This window comes from Podarcis melisellensis (genome assembly GCF_964234715.1).
Source record: "Podarcis melisellensis genome assembly, chromosome: 2".
Classification (NCBI taxonomy): domain Eukaryota; kingdom Metazoa; phylum Chordata; class Lepidosauria; order Squamata; family Lacertidae; genus Podarcis; species Podarcis melisellensis.
This window is the reverse complement of record NC_138529.1, coordinates 57,510,829-57,526,912: the sequence shown is the minus strand read 5'-3', so window position 1 is coordinate 57,526,912 and position 16,084 is coordinate 57,510,829. Positions and strand designations below refer to the sequence as shown.

The 16,084-nt window shown below is 44.8% G+C and overlaps 1 protein-coding gene across 3 annotated transcripts in view; it reads left to right on the top strand.

Moving 5' to 3' along the window:
- The first annotated feature begins 1,646 nt into the window (after positions 1 to 1,646).
- Positions 1,647 to 16,084, top strand: part of MACROH2A1 (macroH2A.1 histone) — a 45,640-nt gene continuing 31,202 nt past the window's right edge. Inside the window, exons 1-2 of one of the 3 annotated variants that reach the window (XM_081894143.1) lie at positions 1,647 to 1,882; positions 13,465 to 13,672. In XM_081894143.1, coding sequence (XP_081750269.1) covers positions 13,501 to 13,672 — 172 coding nt within the window. In that variant the 5' untranslated portion in view covers positions 1,647 to 1,882; positions 13,465 to 13,500. Of the gene's footprint in view, positions 1,883 to 2,404; positions 2,652 to 13,464; positions 13,673 to 16,084 lie in introns of those variants that run through there. The other 2 variants (XM_081894141.1, XM_081894142.1) reach the window with 2 other exon arrangements.

Sequence of the window (16,084 nt, the reverse complement as noted above, 5' to 3'; positions counted from 1 at the left end):
GTTAAACCACAGAGCCTAGGACTTGCCGATCAGAGGTTGGCGGTTCAAATACCCGCGACGGGGTGAGCTCCCTTTGCTCAGTCCCTGCTCCTGTCCACCTAGCGGTTCGAAAGCACGTCAAAGTGCAAGTAGATAAATCTACTTGCACCGCTCCAGTGGGAAGGTAAACGGTATTTCTGTGTGCTGCTCTGGTTCGCCAGAAGCGGCTTAGTCATGTTGGCCACATGACCCGGAAGCTGTACGCCGGCTCCCTTGGCCAATAAAGCAAGATGAGCGCCGCAACCCCAGAATCGGTCACGACTGGACCTAATGGCCAGGGGTCCCTTTACCTTTACTTTACTCTCACCAACGCCCAGTGGTAGATGGCAGGTGAGCAATCAGTAGCGGCTATTCTTTGCCATAAACTGAAGTTAGGGGTGTCCAGGATTGTTGGTGGTTGTGAGTTCCAACAGGATCCCTGCAAAGTGAGGGAACTGGCATGTAAAGGACGAAATATTATTTAAGTGCAAAGTGATGCACATTGGCTAATGGGATTGGAACTGACCAGGAAAAAAGCCATGTAGTTCTCGTGATAAAGGTCTTGACTTGGTGTCTGACGGCTATGAAAAAGCTGGATTCCATGTTAGGGATTATTAGGACAGGGATTGAAAATAAAAATGTGAATAATGCTGTTACACAAATCTATAGTGTGATCACACTTGGAATACAGTGTAGTTCTGGTTGCCTCATCTCAGAAAGGATATTGTAGAGCTGGGAAAGGTTCAGAAAAGAGCAACCAAAACAACCAAGGTGCTGGAGCAACTGTCTTGTGAGCAAAGGTTTGGGGCTTTTACTTTTTTTTAAAAAAAGGCAAGTAAGCAGGCCATTTTAGGTGCATAAAATTGTAAGTTTCTCTCTGGTGCCCACGATACTTGAACGTGGGGTGTCATCTGAATGTTGGAAGATCCAGGGCGGACAAAAGAACTTCCCACAAACATGAAATTTGCTACCACAGGACGTAGCAGTGGCCACCAACATGGATAGCTTGAGAAGATTAGACAAATTCACAGAGGCTGCCCAGCCACGATGGCTGTGTACTTTGCGTCAGAAGTGCTTATTGCGACTATATCCTGCTTGCAGGCTTTCTACAGCCGCTATTGAGAACAGGGTGTAGATGGGCCTTGGGCCTAACCCAGCAAGTCTTTTATTATGGGTCCCAGCAGGGAAAACTATAGCAAGTGATGTTTCTTGCGCACTTTGTTGGACCAGCGAGTGGCGACCCCGCTGCCTCTCTCCGGACAGGCGGGGAGCGAGGCGCAGGTGCTATTCCTGACCAGAGGGGAGGGCTGCGTGCACGTCCAGTTATCCGAAGGGGGAGGACTAAGCCGGGTCTAGACACCGGCCCTTCAGCACCGCCTCTTAGGGACTAGCGCCTTGAGCCTCTCCCGAGGCGACGCCGCAGCCGAGGGCGCCCACTGCGAGGAGTCGAAGCGGCGGAGGAAGAGAACGGCCGGATTCGCTGTGTCCCTCCCAACTCCACGCCATTGGCTTCTCCCTGCCAGGATGGGGCGGAGGTCTCAGGGGCGCCACTGCGGAGCAAGGCCCCGCCTGTGTCCTCCTCAACCGACGGCGGCGGCACTGCAGGAGGAGGAGGAGGCGGCGACGGCTCTCCTGCCGCGCTCCTTCCCTCACGCCGCGCGCCCCTCGGCGTGGCAGGCGGCAGGCCTGGGCGCCGATTTAAAGGAGGGGATGTGACGAGCGCTGCGCTGTGCATTGTGGGACTTCATGCACATTACAGTCGGCTTGTTCCAGTTTACACGGCGGCTGAGCGAAGTCGGGAGGGAGAGGCGCAGGGAGACATATTGCTGCCGCTGCCGCCGCCGCTATTGCTGGGAGCTGCGCTGTAAGTGATTGACTGACGCCCCCTTCCTTTGCCAGGGACCCTGTCCTGCGCGAAACCTGCGCTCGTTGTTTGAGCACAATGCGATTTCCCTGCCAGCCGCTTGCCCTGTCCGCTTTGGGGAGGTGGGGCTGGGATCGAGCGGATCGTCCCCCTGCCTCCCTTTCTCTGTGTGTCGTATTGCAACACTTGCAGCAGCTGGAGGTGGTCCTTTGGGGCAGCCACCTGCCTTGGGTGCGGGCGTATCTTGCAATCCAGAGAAGCTCCCGACAGGTTCCAGGAGGGCGTTACTGGTGGTGGTGGTGTTATTGTTGTTACTGGTATTGTTAGTAACCGAGGCTCCTGCGATTCCATGATTCTTTGCAATCTGGGGGGACGTAGGGGAAAAGGGATTTCCTCCGATCCGAATCCGGAGCGGAACCGAGGGGGTTAAAGGAGAGCGGAGAGACTTCCATGCGCCCTTAAGGAAACCAGGAAATAAAACTCTCCTCTGCGCGGTGTCGTGGGGGCTTTCTTGTTCCGATTTCATTCTGGGCTAGGGAATCCGGATTTCGGGAGTGGATTGTGGCCCTCGGATTCCAAGAATACGCGATCGTTTGCACAAGGGTGTTAGATCATGCGAGGCTGGACTTCTGCCCCAGCCACCCACCCACCTCCTTTTCTTTCCCCTCAATTTTTCTCCTTCCTCCTCCTCCTCGGGTCATTGAGCACGAGAAGATAATGCACAGAGACTGCAAGCTGAATAACTAGGAAGCTGCAGAGGACATATTTGGTACGTTTCACTTTCACATGGCATGTCCCAAAGTTGCTTGTTTGCAAATGGGGAAGGGCTAAACCCAAACATACCCCCCCCCCAAAAAAAAGAGAGAGGCTGCTTAGAACAAAGTGGGAGAAAATAGTGGAAGGGGCACTGTGCAAGGTATTTTATCCAGAGCCTGTGATTGTTGGGCCTGCTGCAATGTGACCTGGTCCTGGAAGTGTGGGATGGGAGTGGTTGCTCCCTGCAGCAGAGGGCTGCCAGAAACATGGGTGATCCATCAGTGTTGCCTACACTGACTGACAGCAGCTGTCCAGGGTTCCATGTACAAGGCTTTTCACTATCTCCCTAGAGATGCTGGGGATTGAACCCTGGAACATTTGCCAGCCAAACAGGTGCTCTACCACTGAACTACAGCCCCCTCCCATAGGTATTTTAAAGAGCAGAATACATGACGAAAAAAGAACAAACCCAATGCACTTTGAGATACAAACTGCTTAAACTGACCTGATCCTGTGGACTTCATTCTGTTGCAAGGCCCTTGTTGCATACTCTCTTATTGGAGGACTGCTTTTGAGTAAATGTATGACGATGCAGGTTTGCAAGCTGCATCACTTTTCTTGTGTGCTAGCATTTAATTTGTGGATCTCACCGTGTTTTTTTCCCTGTAATGCAAATAAATATTTAAACTTTACTAGCTGGGTGGCATACGCTGTCACTTGACGCTTGTGGATGTGGCCAAATTATGACCTTGGCTTATATCAGAAATGACTCCGTCTATCCCCTTGTCTATAGAGCTTTGAGTTTCAGAGCATATTCAAATTGTGTTGTCTGTCGTGATTTCACATTTTCCTCATCTGACCCAAGTGTTCATGCTTGGATTATGCAATTGTCACTTAGCAACAGGTGTGTAGGGATTGCTCCAGTTCATGTGCTTTCCCCCTCTTGTTTCTCTGGGACTGAAAAAAAATAAACCAAAAGGCAAATCTGTAATTAGAGAAAGAACACCTGAGTGTAAAGGAGGAGATATATTTAAGCAAATACTATATTCAACTGCAGGTGTCTTGTATCCATGGGCTAGTCATCGTTGAAGTAAAACAATACATGAATTAATTCAACTCAAGGATTCAGTGTGATTTACATGTGACATATTTGCTTTTTGCATTGCTTTTGACATATTTTGCTAAGATTTCAGTTTGTTTTCTTGTTCTGAACTTAGCTGGATAGGGGAAGTAAAGGGAAACATAGCAATGCTCTCAGTTTCTATATTATCTGTAAAGACTGAATATGCCACTCTGTGTTTGGCTTAATACACATGTGGGCTAATTCTACTCCAGATTTACACCAGTGTTACTGAGAACATAATTTGAACCAGTGACATTAAACACTGAAAAATGTAGCTCAGGGGTTCGTAACTTGAGCACAAAATGATGCATGCACTATTGATTAGAAAATATATCAAACATTTATGGAGTCATAGGAATATAGTGTGCACTTTGGGAACTCTTCCAATGTCATAAAATAAATTCTGTTGCACAAAAGAGAGTTCTTGGAAATAAAAGGAGCACTCCATTATAGTAAGTAAAGAGGATGTAGACTTCTGCGGAACTATAAAAAAATGAGTGCTTCTAACCTTAATAACAACATTATGGGATTTTTTTTTCAAGTTGCATAATTCCTTCTGATTACAATTTCTTTTTTGGGTGGGAGAAACTTGGGCAGGTGTGGGTGTCCTCCAGATATTGTTGGACTACAACTCCCATCATTTGGTCCATGAGCAAATGGGAAAGTCCAGGTACCCTAACTCTTTTCTTTAACTGAAGAGTGGAGAACTCTTCAGGGGGCCAAATCTGATAGCTGAGCAGGATGCCCACCTGTCAGTTACATGATGTCACAGTGACATTAGCAGTGAGCCCAATGTGGTGTTTTGAAGTGCCATTCATCAGCAGGCTTGAAGCCACTCACTGCCTATCAGGCAGTGACTTCATGCTTGCTTTCTGCAGGGATGGGTTGTGCAGTTGAATTCCCCTCAGTTCCCCACAGGGAACTTAGTCATGTCAGGTGTGATGCTGGTAGGTGTGGTTTCATGGAAATGGCATCATGGGACAAATTGGGGCCCTGGTTGAGGCAGATTTGGCATGCAGGCCAGAGGTTGCCCAGCCTGACTTTAACTGAACATGCTTTGGTTCTAGAATACAGATCTGTGTAGCACAAGGCTACCTTCCTCAGGCTATTTGCAGCCAAAGTAGAGTTATAGTGGCAATATCATATCCCTGCAGATGGGGACAGCAAACAGAGGAAGCACAGAGACTGGGCGCAGTGGGGTAGGATAGGAGGGAGCAGCTACACTATGCATGTTCAGGTGGAATAGCCTTCCCATATGAAGAGGGTCGATACAGATCAAGTTCTCCACTCCTTGGTCAAATAGAAGAGTTAAGGTACTTGCCATTTTGCTCCTGAACCAAAAAGCACAGAAATTTTAAGTCAAGGTTCCTGCTGTAATTTACATGCCATGGAAGCAGGAAATTAACGTACACCCTCGTTGTATATTGTGCTTCTTCGCACAGTGTATAAGCAAGCATGCAAATATTAACTTTGAACCAAAATGAACTTTTATCTGGCTCTGTAATAAATGAGGAGCTGTTGCAAAGCTCTGACAGTACAGATTCAAAAAAATGGCAGATTCAAGGTCAGCTGTAGGATTGCTCACAAGAAAACCTCTCTAGTATTAAGTAAATGCAGGAAGAGGAAGAAAGGCAGCCTTTTTTTAGTCCTGCCCCTGATGCTGATACACCCAGTGGCCCATGTCCCTTTGGCACCTGCATGTGCAGCATACACCCAAAATGGGTCCTTTGCACTTGGACCGATGCTGCATGTGAGGCTGCCAGTGGGTGTGTTGTGAGTCAGGCTAGTGAGGCAGTCCCTCTTGCACTTCACACGTTTGCTGAACATGTGGGAGCTCTGCTTGTGAACAGTCCCTTTGGGCTAAAATTGTAGCCACAAACAGGAGAAATTTGCCTTTTGAGGGAGCGAATGGTCATCTACTGCATCTCAACCATTTTGTACTGATGATTTTCTATGTTGAATTTTCCATGCCAAGTTGGGAGAAGTCTTCTTGATTTTAATAGATAGAATGTCCAGGGTTTGTTCCCTTAACTATCCCATATCCTTCATGTGCAGCCTCCATCAAATAGCACTGTGGTGTAAGCCAAAACTGGCAGAAGGAGAAAAAGAGCAGAATCCAAAGTTTGCCTAATGCAGTCCTGGTTAGCCGGGGCTGGCCTTTTCGAAGCTGTATTTAACTTTAGTGCGGTGCCAGTGTTGCTATCCCTGTTCTCTCCCTGCCTTAGGGAAGTTCAGGGAATGGAGAGGTGGGTAAGTGCCAACAGGAGCATAGGGGGCTATGGAACACAGTATGAAAGAGGCAATTTTTATTATTTATATTTATTCCAGCAAGCTATATAGCACTTAATTACAACCGTCTCTAAGTATACAAGTAACTCAGCAATACAACAAAGATAAAAATAAGTTAAAATGCTTTCTGGAATGATGATGATCATGTCTTCAGTTGGTGTCAGAAGTTCTAAAGGAAGGGATCGTGCTGGACCTCAATGGAGTTCTACAAAATTGGGCCCACGTTACTGAACACACAGCTCCTGGTGGACACGAGCCATGTCTCTCAGCCATGAGGGAAAACTAACAGTGACTCCCCCCAAGACCCTAGTGATCAGGCAGTCCTCAAGGTATCCTGGACCCAAGTTGCCTTGTAGTAAGACAAGAACCTTGAACCTGGCCTCGTAGTAGCAGCCGGTGTGGTGAGGCAGAGCTGCCCCCCACACACACCAGTGTTGCTGCAGCTTACCTAGTTGGTGCTGAGTTGGTACAGGTGGTGAGGTCAGGGCTGCATAGATGCACTGGCAGCACTTCCACTGATGCGTCTGCCCAGCCTTGACTTATGCCATTTCCCCACCCCACTGCTGTCCAGGTAAGCTGCAGCGACTTCGGTGTGGAGAGGATGGCTTCCTGGCTCTGCCCTCATACACCATTCGCTATTGCCCTTATCATGTTTGTGAAGATAAAATGGGATAATCTCATATCTCCTGCCATGGGCCGCTTGAAGGAAGAGTGGGGCAAAGCAGCTTTAATGTGCAAGGCTGAAATAATAGTATTTGACGGTTGCAAACAAAACATTGTCTGCTGGCAGTGAAGAGAAGGTGATGGAAAAGGAAACACACCAAATGCCTCTCTAGTTTCATCTTGGCATTTATCCAGTCCCAGGAGATCATTATCTAGTGTGAATGCCCCATTGATGCCATTATACATATCTAGCGAAATCTGTCATCTGTGTATGAAGGCAATTACTGTCCATATGCATGCTTACCTTGGACCAGGCAAGCCTCTGCCTCAAACCTATTAGGATGAATGTTAATTGCTCCGCTGAAATCAACTCGGCATCTGATTGCCTATTAATAGCCTGCCATTACCTTGACCCTCTTACAGTTCGGCATTTGCTTGACCCTCTTGCCAAGTGTTAGTCAGATGCTAGCCTAGCCGGTGTGAAATGAGTGGCCCAGAAGGACATGCAGCCACAGCAGCCTTCCCTAAGCAGTGAGGTTTGGTGGCCAGAGATCGGATGAGTAAGAGTGTGTTCCTCCTCAATCAATCCAGAAAGTGACAACAAGCCTGAGCATACTACAGGAATTTGTGGAGGAAGGGATGTAGCTGAGCAGTAGAGCATCTGCTTTGCATGTGTTAAGGTACCAGCTTCAGTCCTTGGCATCTCCAGGTGGGGCTGTGAGAGACCCTGAAGATGCCCGTCAGTGTGGATGGGGCTGAGCTAGATGGACCAATAGTCTGATTGCTGCTGCTTCTGTTCCTACCTTAACTACATAACAGCCTGATCCTCTGTTTGTGAAGACTGTGACTTCAACAGCTGTAGCAGAATCCTAAATGAAGCAATGAAAACCAGGGCTGCTCTGCTTGGGTGCTTCCAACCTTTCAGCTTCCACCACCTTCCATTCCTCTTGTGGTTTGCTTTGCTAAGGCTCACTGGAAGCCTCCTTCTCTTCACTCCATCTTTGCCAAATTGCAGGCACCAGACTACCTACACCCGTGGCTGCTGCTGAGCCGGCAGAAAAGGCAGAGCAGGTCAAGAGTTGCTTTGTGCTGGTCTTGGGGCCCCCTCTGTGCCTAACGCTCTTGCCTGTGTATGGAGCTGGGCTGTTCATCCAGATTGAAAAAGAAAGGAAGGAGAAATAAAAATACAGAGATGCATTTGAATCCCTCCAATAGGCAGTAATTCTGTGATTGCTGATTAATCTGCTTATGAAAATTGCCTGTATACCTTACTCCGTACGTAAAGCATGTTCATTTTCTTACCGGAGGTGCCTAGTTATTGTTTAACACTAATTGGAGCTATTTGTAGCTCTGTGGGGTGGGGATGGGGGGGGGAGGAAACCCTTCCAATTTGCAGAAGATCTGTTAAGCTGCACGGAAGCTGTATCTCACACGCCGTATTGTTTCTTCAAGAGGAAGTCTTGCACAATTAAATGAAGAGTAGGCGAAGCAATTGGGAAATGCAGCCATACGCGCTGTGTGGAAGATTTATTGTGATTAGTTGTATGCTAAGGACCAACTTGATGTCACACTCTGATGTTGAAATTTATGTTTCCATCCATTCTGTTGTTTCAAACGAGGTCCAAAGGTTAATAGTGAAAGTTCCAGTAAACCTCCTCCACACCTTATGGTCCAGGTAAAAAAAAGGGCCCTAGCTTGGTAGTGGAGCATATGCACGGCATGCAGAAGATTCCATATGCAATCCTTGAAATATCTAGCCAAAGGCATCAGGTAGCAGCTGAAGGGTGAGACCTTGGCCTGAGACCCTGGAGAGCTGCTGGAGAGTCAGTGACAACAGGGCTAGATGGACAGGTGATCTGATCTGGTCTGAAGCAGGTTTCTGTGCTCTTAAGAAATTTGAGAGACAAGAAAACTCAGTGTGTTTCAGGTTCATGATACAGGCTGTTAATGCCATGAGTTTTGTCAGATTGTCCCTTGATAGTTATCATCACAAAAAGGAATTCCCCCGGGTTGCTTTGAATTCCATAGCATCCTCTCCTTGTTAGAGGAGCTCTCTCATCAGGGATTACTCTGTTGATGGAAGTTATAGGCTCTCTGGGTGTATGCCATTTCTATTTCATCTCTCTGAAAAACGAGAAGGTATGTTCACTTTCCCGTGCTCCTGCCAGTAGCTTCTCTGACAAAGAACCGTGCTAGCTTTTCAAGAAGTAGAAAGGTAGAAACGCTCAAGAAAATTGTCTAACTGTCCTCCCTCTTTTTGTTTGGAATAAATATAAACAGTTCTGGCAGACGCTAGAAGGGCATTAGATGGTTTGAACCTTGGTTACATAGCCATTATTCAGATGGAATGCTGAACCATGGTTTGGTGGTATGAAGACAGGTCTTGGGCTATGGAAAAGTGAGATGAAAGAAGGGTGTTGACACAGTAACTCCCAAGCATCCTCTCTTGGTTTTGCACTTGTTGCAGCTCTGTTTGAAGTACCCAGTGCCACTATTGAGGGTGTGCTATGGAATCAGTTTCATCCCGTGCAATCCACTGATGTGGACAAGGTGTTGGCGGCAATATGTCCGACCACATGCTCCTTTGACCCCGTCCTTCCTGGCTCATTAAATTAGCAGAGGAGGACTGCTATTTGTGAGAGGAAGGTCCCTGCAGCTTAAAAAATACATGTGACTACATCTACCAGAAGGGCCAATTGGAATAAATAACCCATGCCACATAAATCACTAAGTCCTGTTCAGATGTAACTGGAAACAATGGCTTTCCATTACCTGGACAAGTGTTCACTAACTTTGGGCTCAAACAGTCTCTTTCTCTCTCCCCTCCTCCTCTTCTGTGATCTTGCAGAGATCAAAAGCACCCTTTCTATTATAAATGTCAAATTCAAGCTCTGGGAACTGTGGTTTGTTTAAACTGTGGTTTAGTAAGAACAATGCAGGATCTGTTTCATCTGTTCATTATAAGCATCTACTATGTAACTCTGAGCATGGGTGTCTGAGTTTGCCAGTCATCATCTTCCCTCCCCACTTCTTTTTCCATTTGTGTTGTGACTTTTTGACTGTACACCTATGGACAGGGACTATATTATAATAATTAATTTTTAATTGATCGTACGTAAGCCACTGTGGTAGCCTTTTTAACTGAAGACCCGGGTAAAATGCTTTAAATGCTTTGAATCATGGAGCGAATAACAAATAACATTATAACAATAATATTAGTAATAAAAAGATAACACTTTGCGACATCTCTGTTTGTAACTGTTTGTAACAATGTGGCTTATTCCAGTGACTGGCAAATGTTTGATCTTTTTTAATTTTTCATTTATAAAGGACCTTTTTCTTTTTTAATCGCATTGAAAACTCCAGATTGAAATTCCAGGGTAAAATATTATTAGCTAATTGGCCATTTGTGTTCCATTAACTGGACATGAAGTGTCTGAGAATGCTCTGCTCTCCAGGGTTTTTGTGGTTTATACATATTTTTAAGGGCCATCTTAGAAGCCATAATTAGCCAGATGGTTAATAGAGACTTGCTAGTTATAGGCCTACGAAGATCCATATGGAGGGAAAGTGTGTTTTGCTGGGTTGTTTTTCCAAGTTAAGGAATGGAAAAGTGGAAAGTGGGGAAAGCTTTCTATATCTTTACTTCATTTTTCTTCACAACGTTTTCCTTAAAAGTACTTTGAACACATGTGGTAATAAGCTATGGTTACATTCCTAGACACACCTGCAAGTAAGCCATGTTGAACTCTGCGGCATGCTTTTAAGAAGATATGCCTAGGACTGTGGTGTATGATTAGTAACCCTAAAAACTGCGGGTATGAGAGTTTGAACAGAGGCAAACCTGTGTTTAGCCACAATCCTATCAGTTGCCTTGGGCCGACGTGATGTGTCCAATGGTAGACTTCCTTATGGGTTGCCTTTAACAAGATAGACGTTTCTCTTTGTTTCATCTCCTTGTTTGGGAAGTCTAGGAATCGAGGTTAACAAGAGTGTGGGAGGATGGAATCAATAGACGCTGGAATTTATATTCTTAGTCGACAAAAGACTCCTGGTCTGAAATTTAGACAGGTTTTATGTAATAGCTGAAAGTGTATTTAAAAGCCTGCATGACGCGTTAGCACAGGTCAGAAATTGCATAGTAGCAAAAGTTGCAAAAGTAAGGCTTGCTTCACTTCATTTGGAAGTCAGTCCATCGGAGGTGCCTGGCGCATATATTGATAGGTTTGTGTTGCAGGGGGAAGTAGGGAGGGAGAGGGAGAACGCAATGGAGCAAGGTGGGGACAAATAGCTAATGGAGCGAACAAGCAGAAAGAATTCAGAACCTAGACATGATGATTTAATAATCGCAAGGAGGTGAAGGGGGAATTGGTTTGAGAAAGGGGGGGTGATACTGTGAAAAAGCACCCCTTTGTGCCAAGCCAGCTTTGGGTCACGAGGAGGTTTTCCTATGGCTAATACACACCGTTGGGGTTTCCTTTGGCTTATAAAACATTGTTTATAAAACTGTCTATCTCCATAGGGGTGAAGGAAAAAGCCACTACAGGCTTCTCTTACAGGAAATCAAAGGTTTAGGAATTTGGACTAGTTTTCTAAACCACCAGCTCCCAGAAGAGCAACGGTTTCTGAGCTTGTAAACCGCCCCTCTCTGCGGAGCTTTTTAACATTTTAATTTAATGCCTACATACCCTTGCAAAAACACAACTTGAGAATGACAGACACTCGGCAGAACGATCAGCAACATGTTTGTGGATGGTAGTAAATTAGCATGCGATTGCTGGCCATCATTCTCCGGTGTCAAGTCCAATTATGCTGGTGGAAGGAAGTTGTCAGATTGGAGTTTGTGAAACTCCTGCAGGGGACTGGAATGAAAACAACTGTGATTGGTAGGCGGATAAATTCCACAATTTCAAATCCCAGGCAGTTAATTGCAATCCTTTCCCTTTTCCAAAGAGAGAAACAAACAAAACAGTACTTTTGTATGCAAGCATTCTTGACTCCACCTTGAGACCTTAAGCTTTACCTGGCATTTTATCATCATCATCATCACCTTCTAAACCACCACTTGAAGGCTATTTACACATAAAATAACTAAAATCAGTTGAAAACATAAAAAACAACAAATGCACTTAAAACAAGATTAAAACCCTAATAAGTGGGCACTCACGTTAAAGACCCAATTCATCCAGGGAAAGCTTGTCAGAACCAAAACATCTTCATTTGCTTCCAGAAAATGCAGACAGCGGGTGCCTGTCGTATCTCAACAGGGATGCTGTTCCACAGAACGGGAGCCATCACATTGAAAGCCCTGCTTTGAGTTACTGCAGAGCAGGCTTCTGAGATGTTTGGAACGTGCAGGAGAAACTGTCCCAATGACTGCAGCGATCTACTGACTATATAAGGGATAATGTGGTCTCTCAAGTAACGTGGTCTCAAGGTTTCCTACCAACACCAACACCCAGTAGCAAACTGGCAGCCAGGCCAAATCCCACAAGCAAGGTGTTATATGCTGGAGGTAGTTTGCCAGTCTTCTTTCAAGAACATGAAATGATAATAAGGATGAGAGTACCTTTGAGCGTGTGCAAAGTGTCTTTCTGTCACAACCGCTAGCACATCTGGGACTAGTTGCTACATCAGACGATATGATCTTTGCAGGATGGTTACTTTTCTCAGAATGTTCGGTTTGGACATACTTGTCAGTAGAACAGGCAAGATAATCCACTCATTACCAGAAAGACAAAATCTGGGAACAATTCTGTTTGCATCATCAGTGTGTTAAAAAATAACATTATCGTCCAAGCAGCTCTCATAACCCTGGTGATGACTGGGAATGGCGCCGGCACAGTGTCAGGATTCAAGGCATGTTTTATAAATATTATTGGAGTTTATTTTTGTATGGTCATTGGTGTTTTTACAATGACTTCATTTTTGTATTTGCTACTGTATCTAGTACTGTAAAATTACCGTTTGCTTTAAAAAAAAGAGTAGAAAGTTTAACACCTTGAGCAATATAAAGTCATCTGTTCAGAGCATTTAAAAAAAAATTTTTTTTACAAAGATGAAATTTGTTTTGTCAGGTGTAATGGAGAGACGAAATACTAAAAATTACCTTCCATTCAATCAGCAAGCATTCACTCCTCCCCCAGCCTTCATAACTGTTTTTTTTAAAAATAATAATATTTTTCTTTTCTCTCATTACATACATATAGATGTTATATACTTATAACATACAACTTAATAACATCTCTCCCTCCCCCCTTTTGGACTTCCCTCAACTTCCATTTCTGATTTATTAACCAATTGTAAACTGATATGTGTGTTGTTGTTTTTTAAAAGCCTGTCTTTCTATTGTTTTCTAACAAACAAACAAATTGTTTTACCACTGCTGGATCAATGAGTTTTCCGTCTGTAGAGGGACCCCATTGGATACAACCATAAAGAATGAATGCTGGGATTCTCAGGGTGTTGGATTTTGCACCCAGCACCAAAGTCCTCTGACACACAGTCTGATCAGCCTTGCCCACAGAAATCTCTTTGAATTTTATGTGTTAGAGGCACAGATAAGGCACTAAAAGCCCTACCTCAACATAACACTGCAGCTTTCCATGTGATGTATAGCAGCGTTTAACTCAGTGCAGCTGAAAGCCTGTGGGCCCGATTTTAAGAGACTGCTGAGGTATCGTTTCGCCATTTGAAAGCAACTGTCTCAGGCTTGATTTGTAACCTTACCCTTTCTCCCTTTTGTTTCTAGTTTCTAGATTGTTGACCCAGACCCACGTAAAAGAAAATGTCCAGCAGGGGTGGGAAGAAAAAGTCGACGAAGACCTCTCGCTCGGCAAAAGCCGGGGTCATATTCCCTGTCGGACGAATGCTCCGTTATATTAAGAAAGGTCATCCGAAGTACAGGATTGGCGTCGGTGCTCCAGTGTATATGGCAGCTGTACTTGAATACCTGACTGGTAAGTTTTGCCTCGACAAGAGCCAAGGCAGTTCAGTGGAATCATTTGCAAACGCGAGAGAGAATTTGCGGAAGATAAAAGCAGCAGGGTGAGGCACGTTGCATCTGCAGCAACATTAACTTCGTAATGAATGTAAATCCAAAATACTGATCTTGCATCCCAGTTCAGATTTCTGTGTCTCGGAAGCATTGCATTAGCTAACTTTCACAGCTGTAAACCCTGCGTTGCATTTATAATGGGTTCCTGGTAAGATTAGTTGGCTTTTGGTTGAGCATTCTGTAATGCTAAATTGGACACCTGTTGGCGTCATGTCAGAAGAGGTGAAAGGCCTGCAGGCTCCAAAGTCCCCTTGTTCCTCTGGCATGCCCCAGGAATGGGGTGCAAGCGAAAACAGCCCTGGAGCTGACATGGGTATTTCACTTGCATTGTAATCGACAAGAGGGGAACTTTTTAAAAACAGTAACCGTATGAACCTGGTATAACCCCCCCCCCCCCAATTTTTAACTGTTCTGTAAAATGCACAAAATAATGCACACTAGATAAGAGTTTCAAAAAGCATGGGGAAAATGTAGAGAATACTTCACAGTGCCCTAAAATACATACCTGGACTTGTTTCGATTAATGTCTGCAGGAGACTTTGTGGATATTTAAGTTATAATTAGAAAAATCTTAATAATTATTCATAAAGGAAACAGTTTCTAAGAAGTAAATAAGGAGGCCAGATACAGGATCAAGGAAGTTTTTTATTTGGTTGTTTGTATTGTTGTATGTTATGCTCATTGTATGTTATGTTCATGTTTATTGAGGGTGGATCTCTGTATTGGGGGGGGTTATGTTATGTTGTAAATAAAATTTCCAGAAAAAATTAATAATAATAATAAAAATGTGCTTTGCCACTAGCAAGCTTCATTCACTAGAGCAGAGCTAGGGAACCTTCAGTCAAAGGACCGCATTCCCTTTATTAATAATGGTTTAAAACAACCTACAACCACAACGATAAGGTACAACATGCCAGTGGTAGCTGGGACCAGAGGCAAAAAGTGAACAAAGCCACAAATGTGATTTCCCCCCCTTTGTGCGGTAGGCTAGTGTCCGTTCACAGCCCTCTCTGTCCTCTCCCCAGGCTAGCAGGAAGTGTTACCAGAATTCAAAGATGTATTTCAGCCAGGCAAAAACACTTAGGTAGGATATGCAGAAGGGATGATAAGGGGAGAGGGGATGTATCTGGGGGTGAGTCTCGGGGGCCAGAAATAGGAACATGGAGGGCAGGGTTTGGCTCCCCAGGCCTGAGGTTCCTCATCCCTGTACATCTCTGTTGTGGCACCCCACTGTAGAATTCCCTCCCACTGGAGACCTGGAAAGCGACCAGCCTGATGGGCTTCTGCCACCAAGCGAAAACATCTCTCTCCTCCTGTGCCTTTGGAGGAAATTAGTTAATGCTTTCTAAGAGGGGGTGGGGTTGTGTGTGTGTTTTTTTTGGGGGGGGTGTTTCCTGTGCTACTGCATTTTATTAATGATTGGTTTAAATATTTTATTGTATTGTTTTATATTGGAAACTGCCCTGAGGTCTTGATATGTGCAAGGAAGGGCAGTCTTGAAATTTTGTAAATAAGCAAATTAATAATTGGGCAATGAGTTGGTTTGCTGCTGAGCCGTCAGTCAAAACAGCTGCAGGAGCAGCTTTTTTGAAATGGGGCCAATAATGCAATTAGAACATGATGCTTTCACTCTCCATATACTACAGCAGGGCCTCCTTTTGCCGGGGCTGCTATACATGGCGTGCTCTTATTGAACAAAGAGAGGTCTAAGAGTCTGTTTGAACGTTAGAGCCACCACATGAAGACTGCCAGTGAACATTTCTCTGGTGCTGGCAAGAAATGCCACGCACCCGGTGGAGGCACACCAATAATTGACAAGCAGTTTTCAGATGGTAGACCCACTCTGTGAAGTGCTTCCATGCAGAACCAAGGATCTTTAAGAATTACAATTAGCCCTCAGGTGTAGTATTAATAGAGGGGGAAAGCAATAGCTTTAAGGACTTGGTGTTATGTACAAGCAGTGGCACCGTTGTAAAAAGAGGGTGGTAGAGAACAGGCTAAAGAGATGGCAGTGATTTCAGCAAGATGAAGTATCCAGAAATGGAACGTTAGACCTAAGTTCTCAGGGTGGGGAGGGATTCGGTAAGAGATTAAATTTGATGGTCTTTCATCTTTGTGGCTTATTGGAGCAATTTAAGTAAGTTTAAGGATATAATAAAAATGCCCTAAACTATATTAAAAAAAATAGTGTTCCAGAGCAAGCTGACTGACTTTACATGCACAATCTTAGAATCATAGATTTGTCCCTATTACATTTGTCCCAACTGAATTCATTTTGTTAGTTTGGGCCCAGTTCTCCAATCTGTTAAAAGCA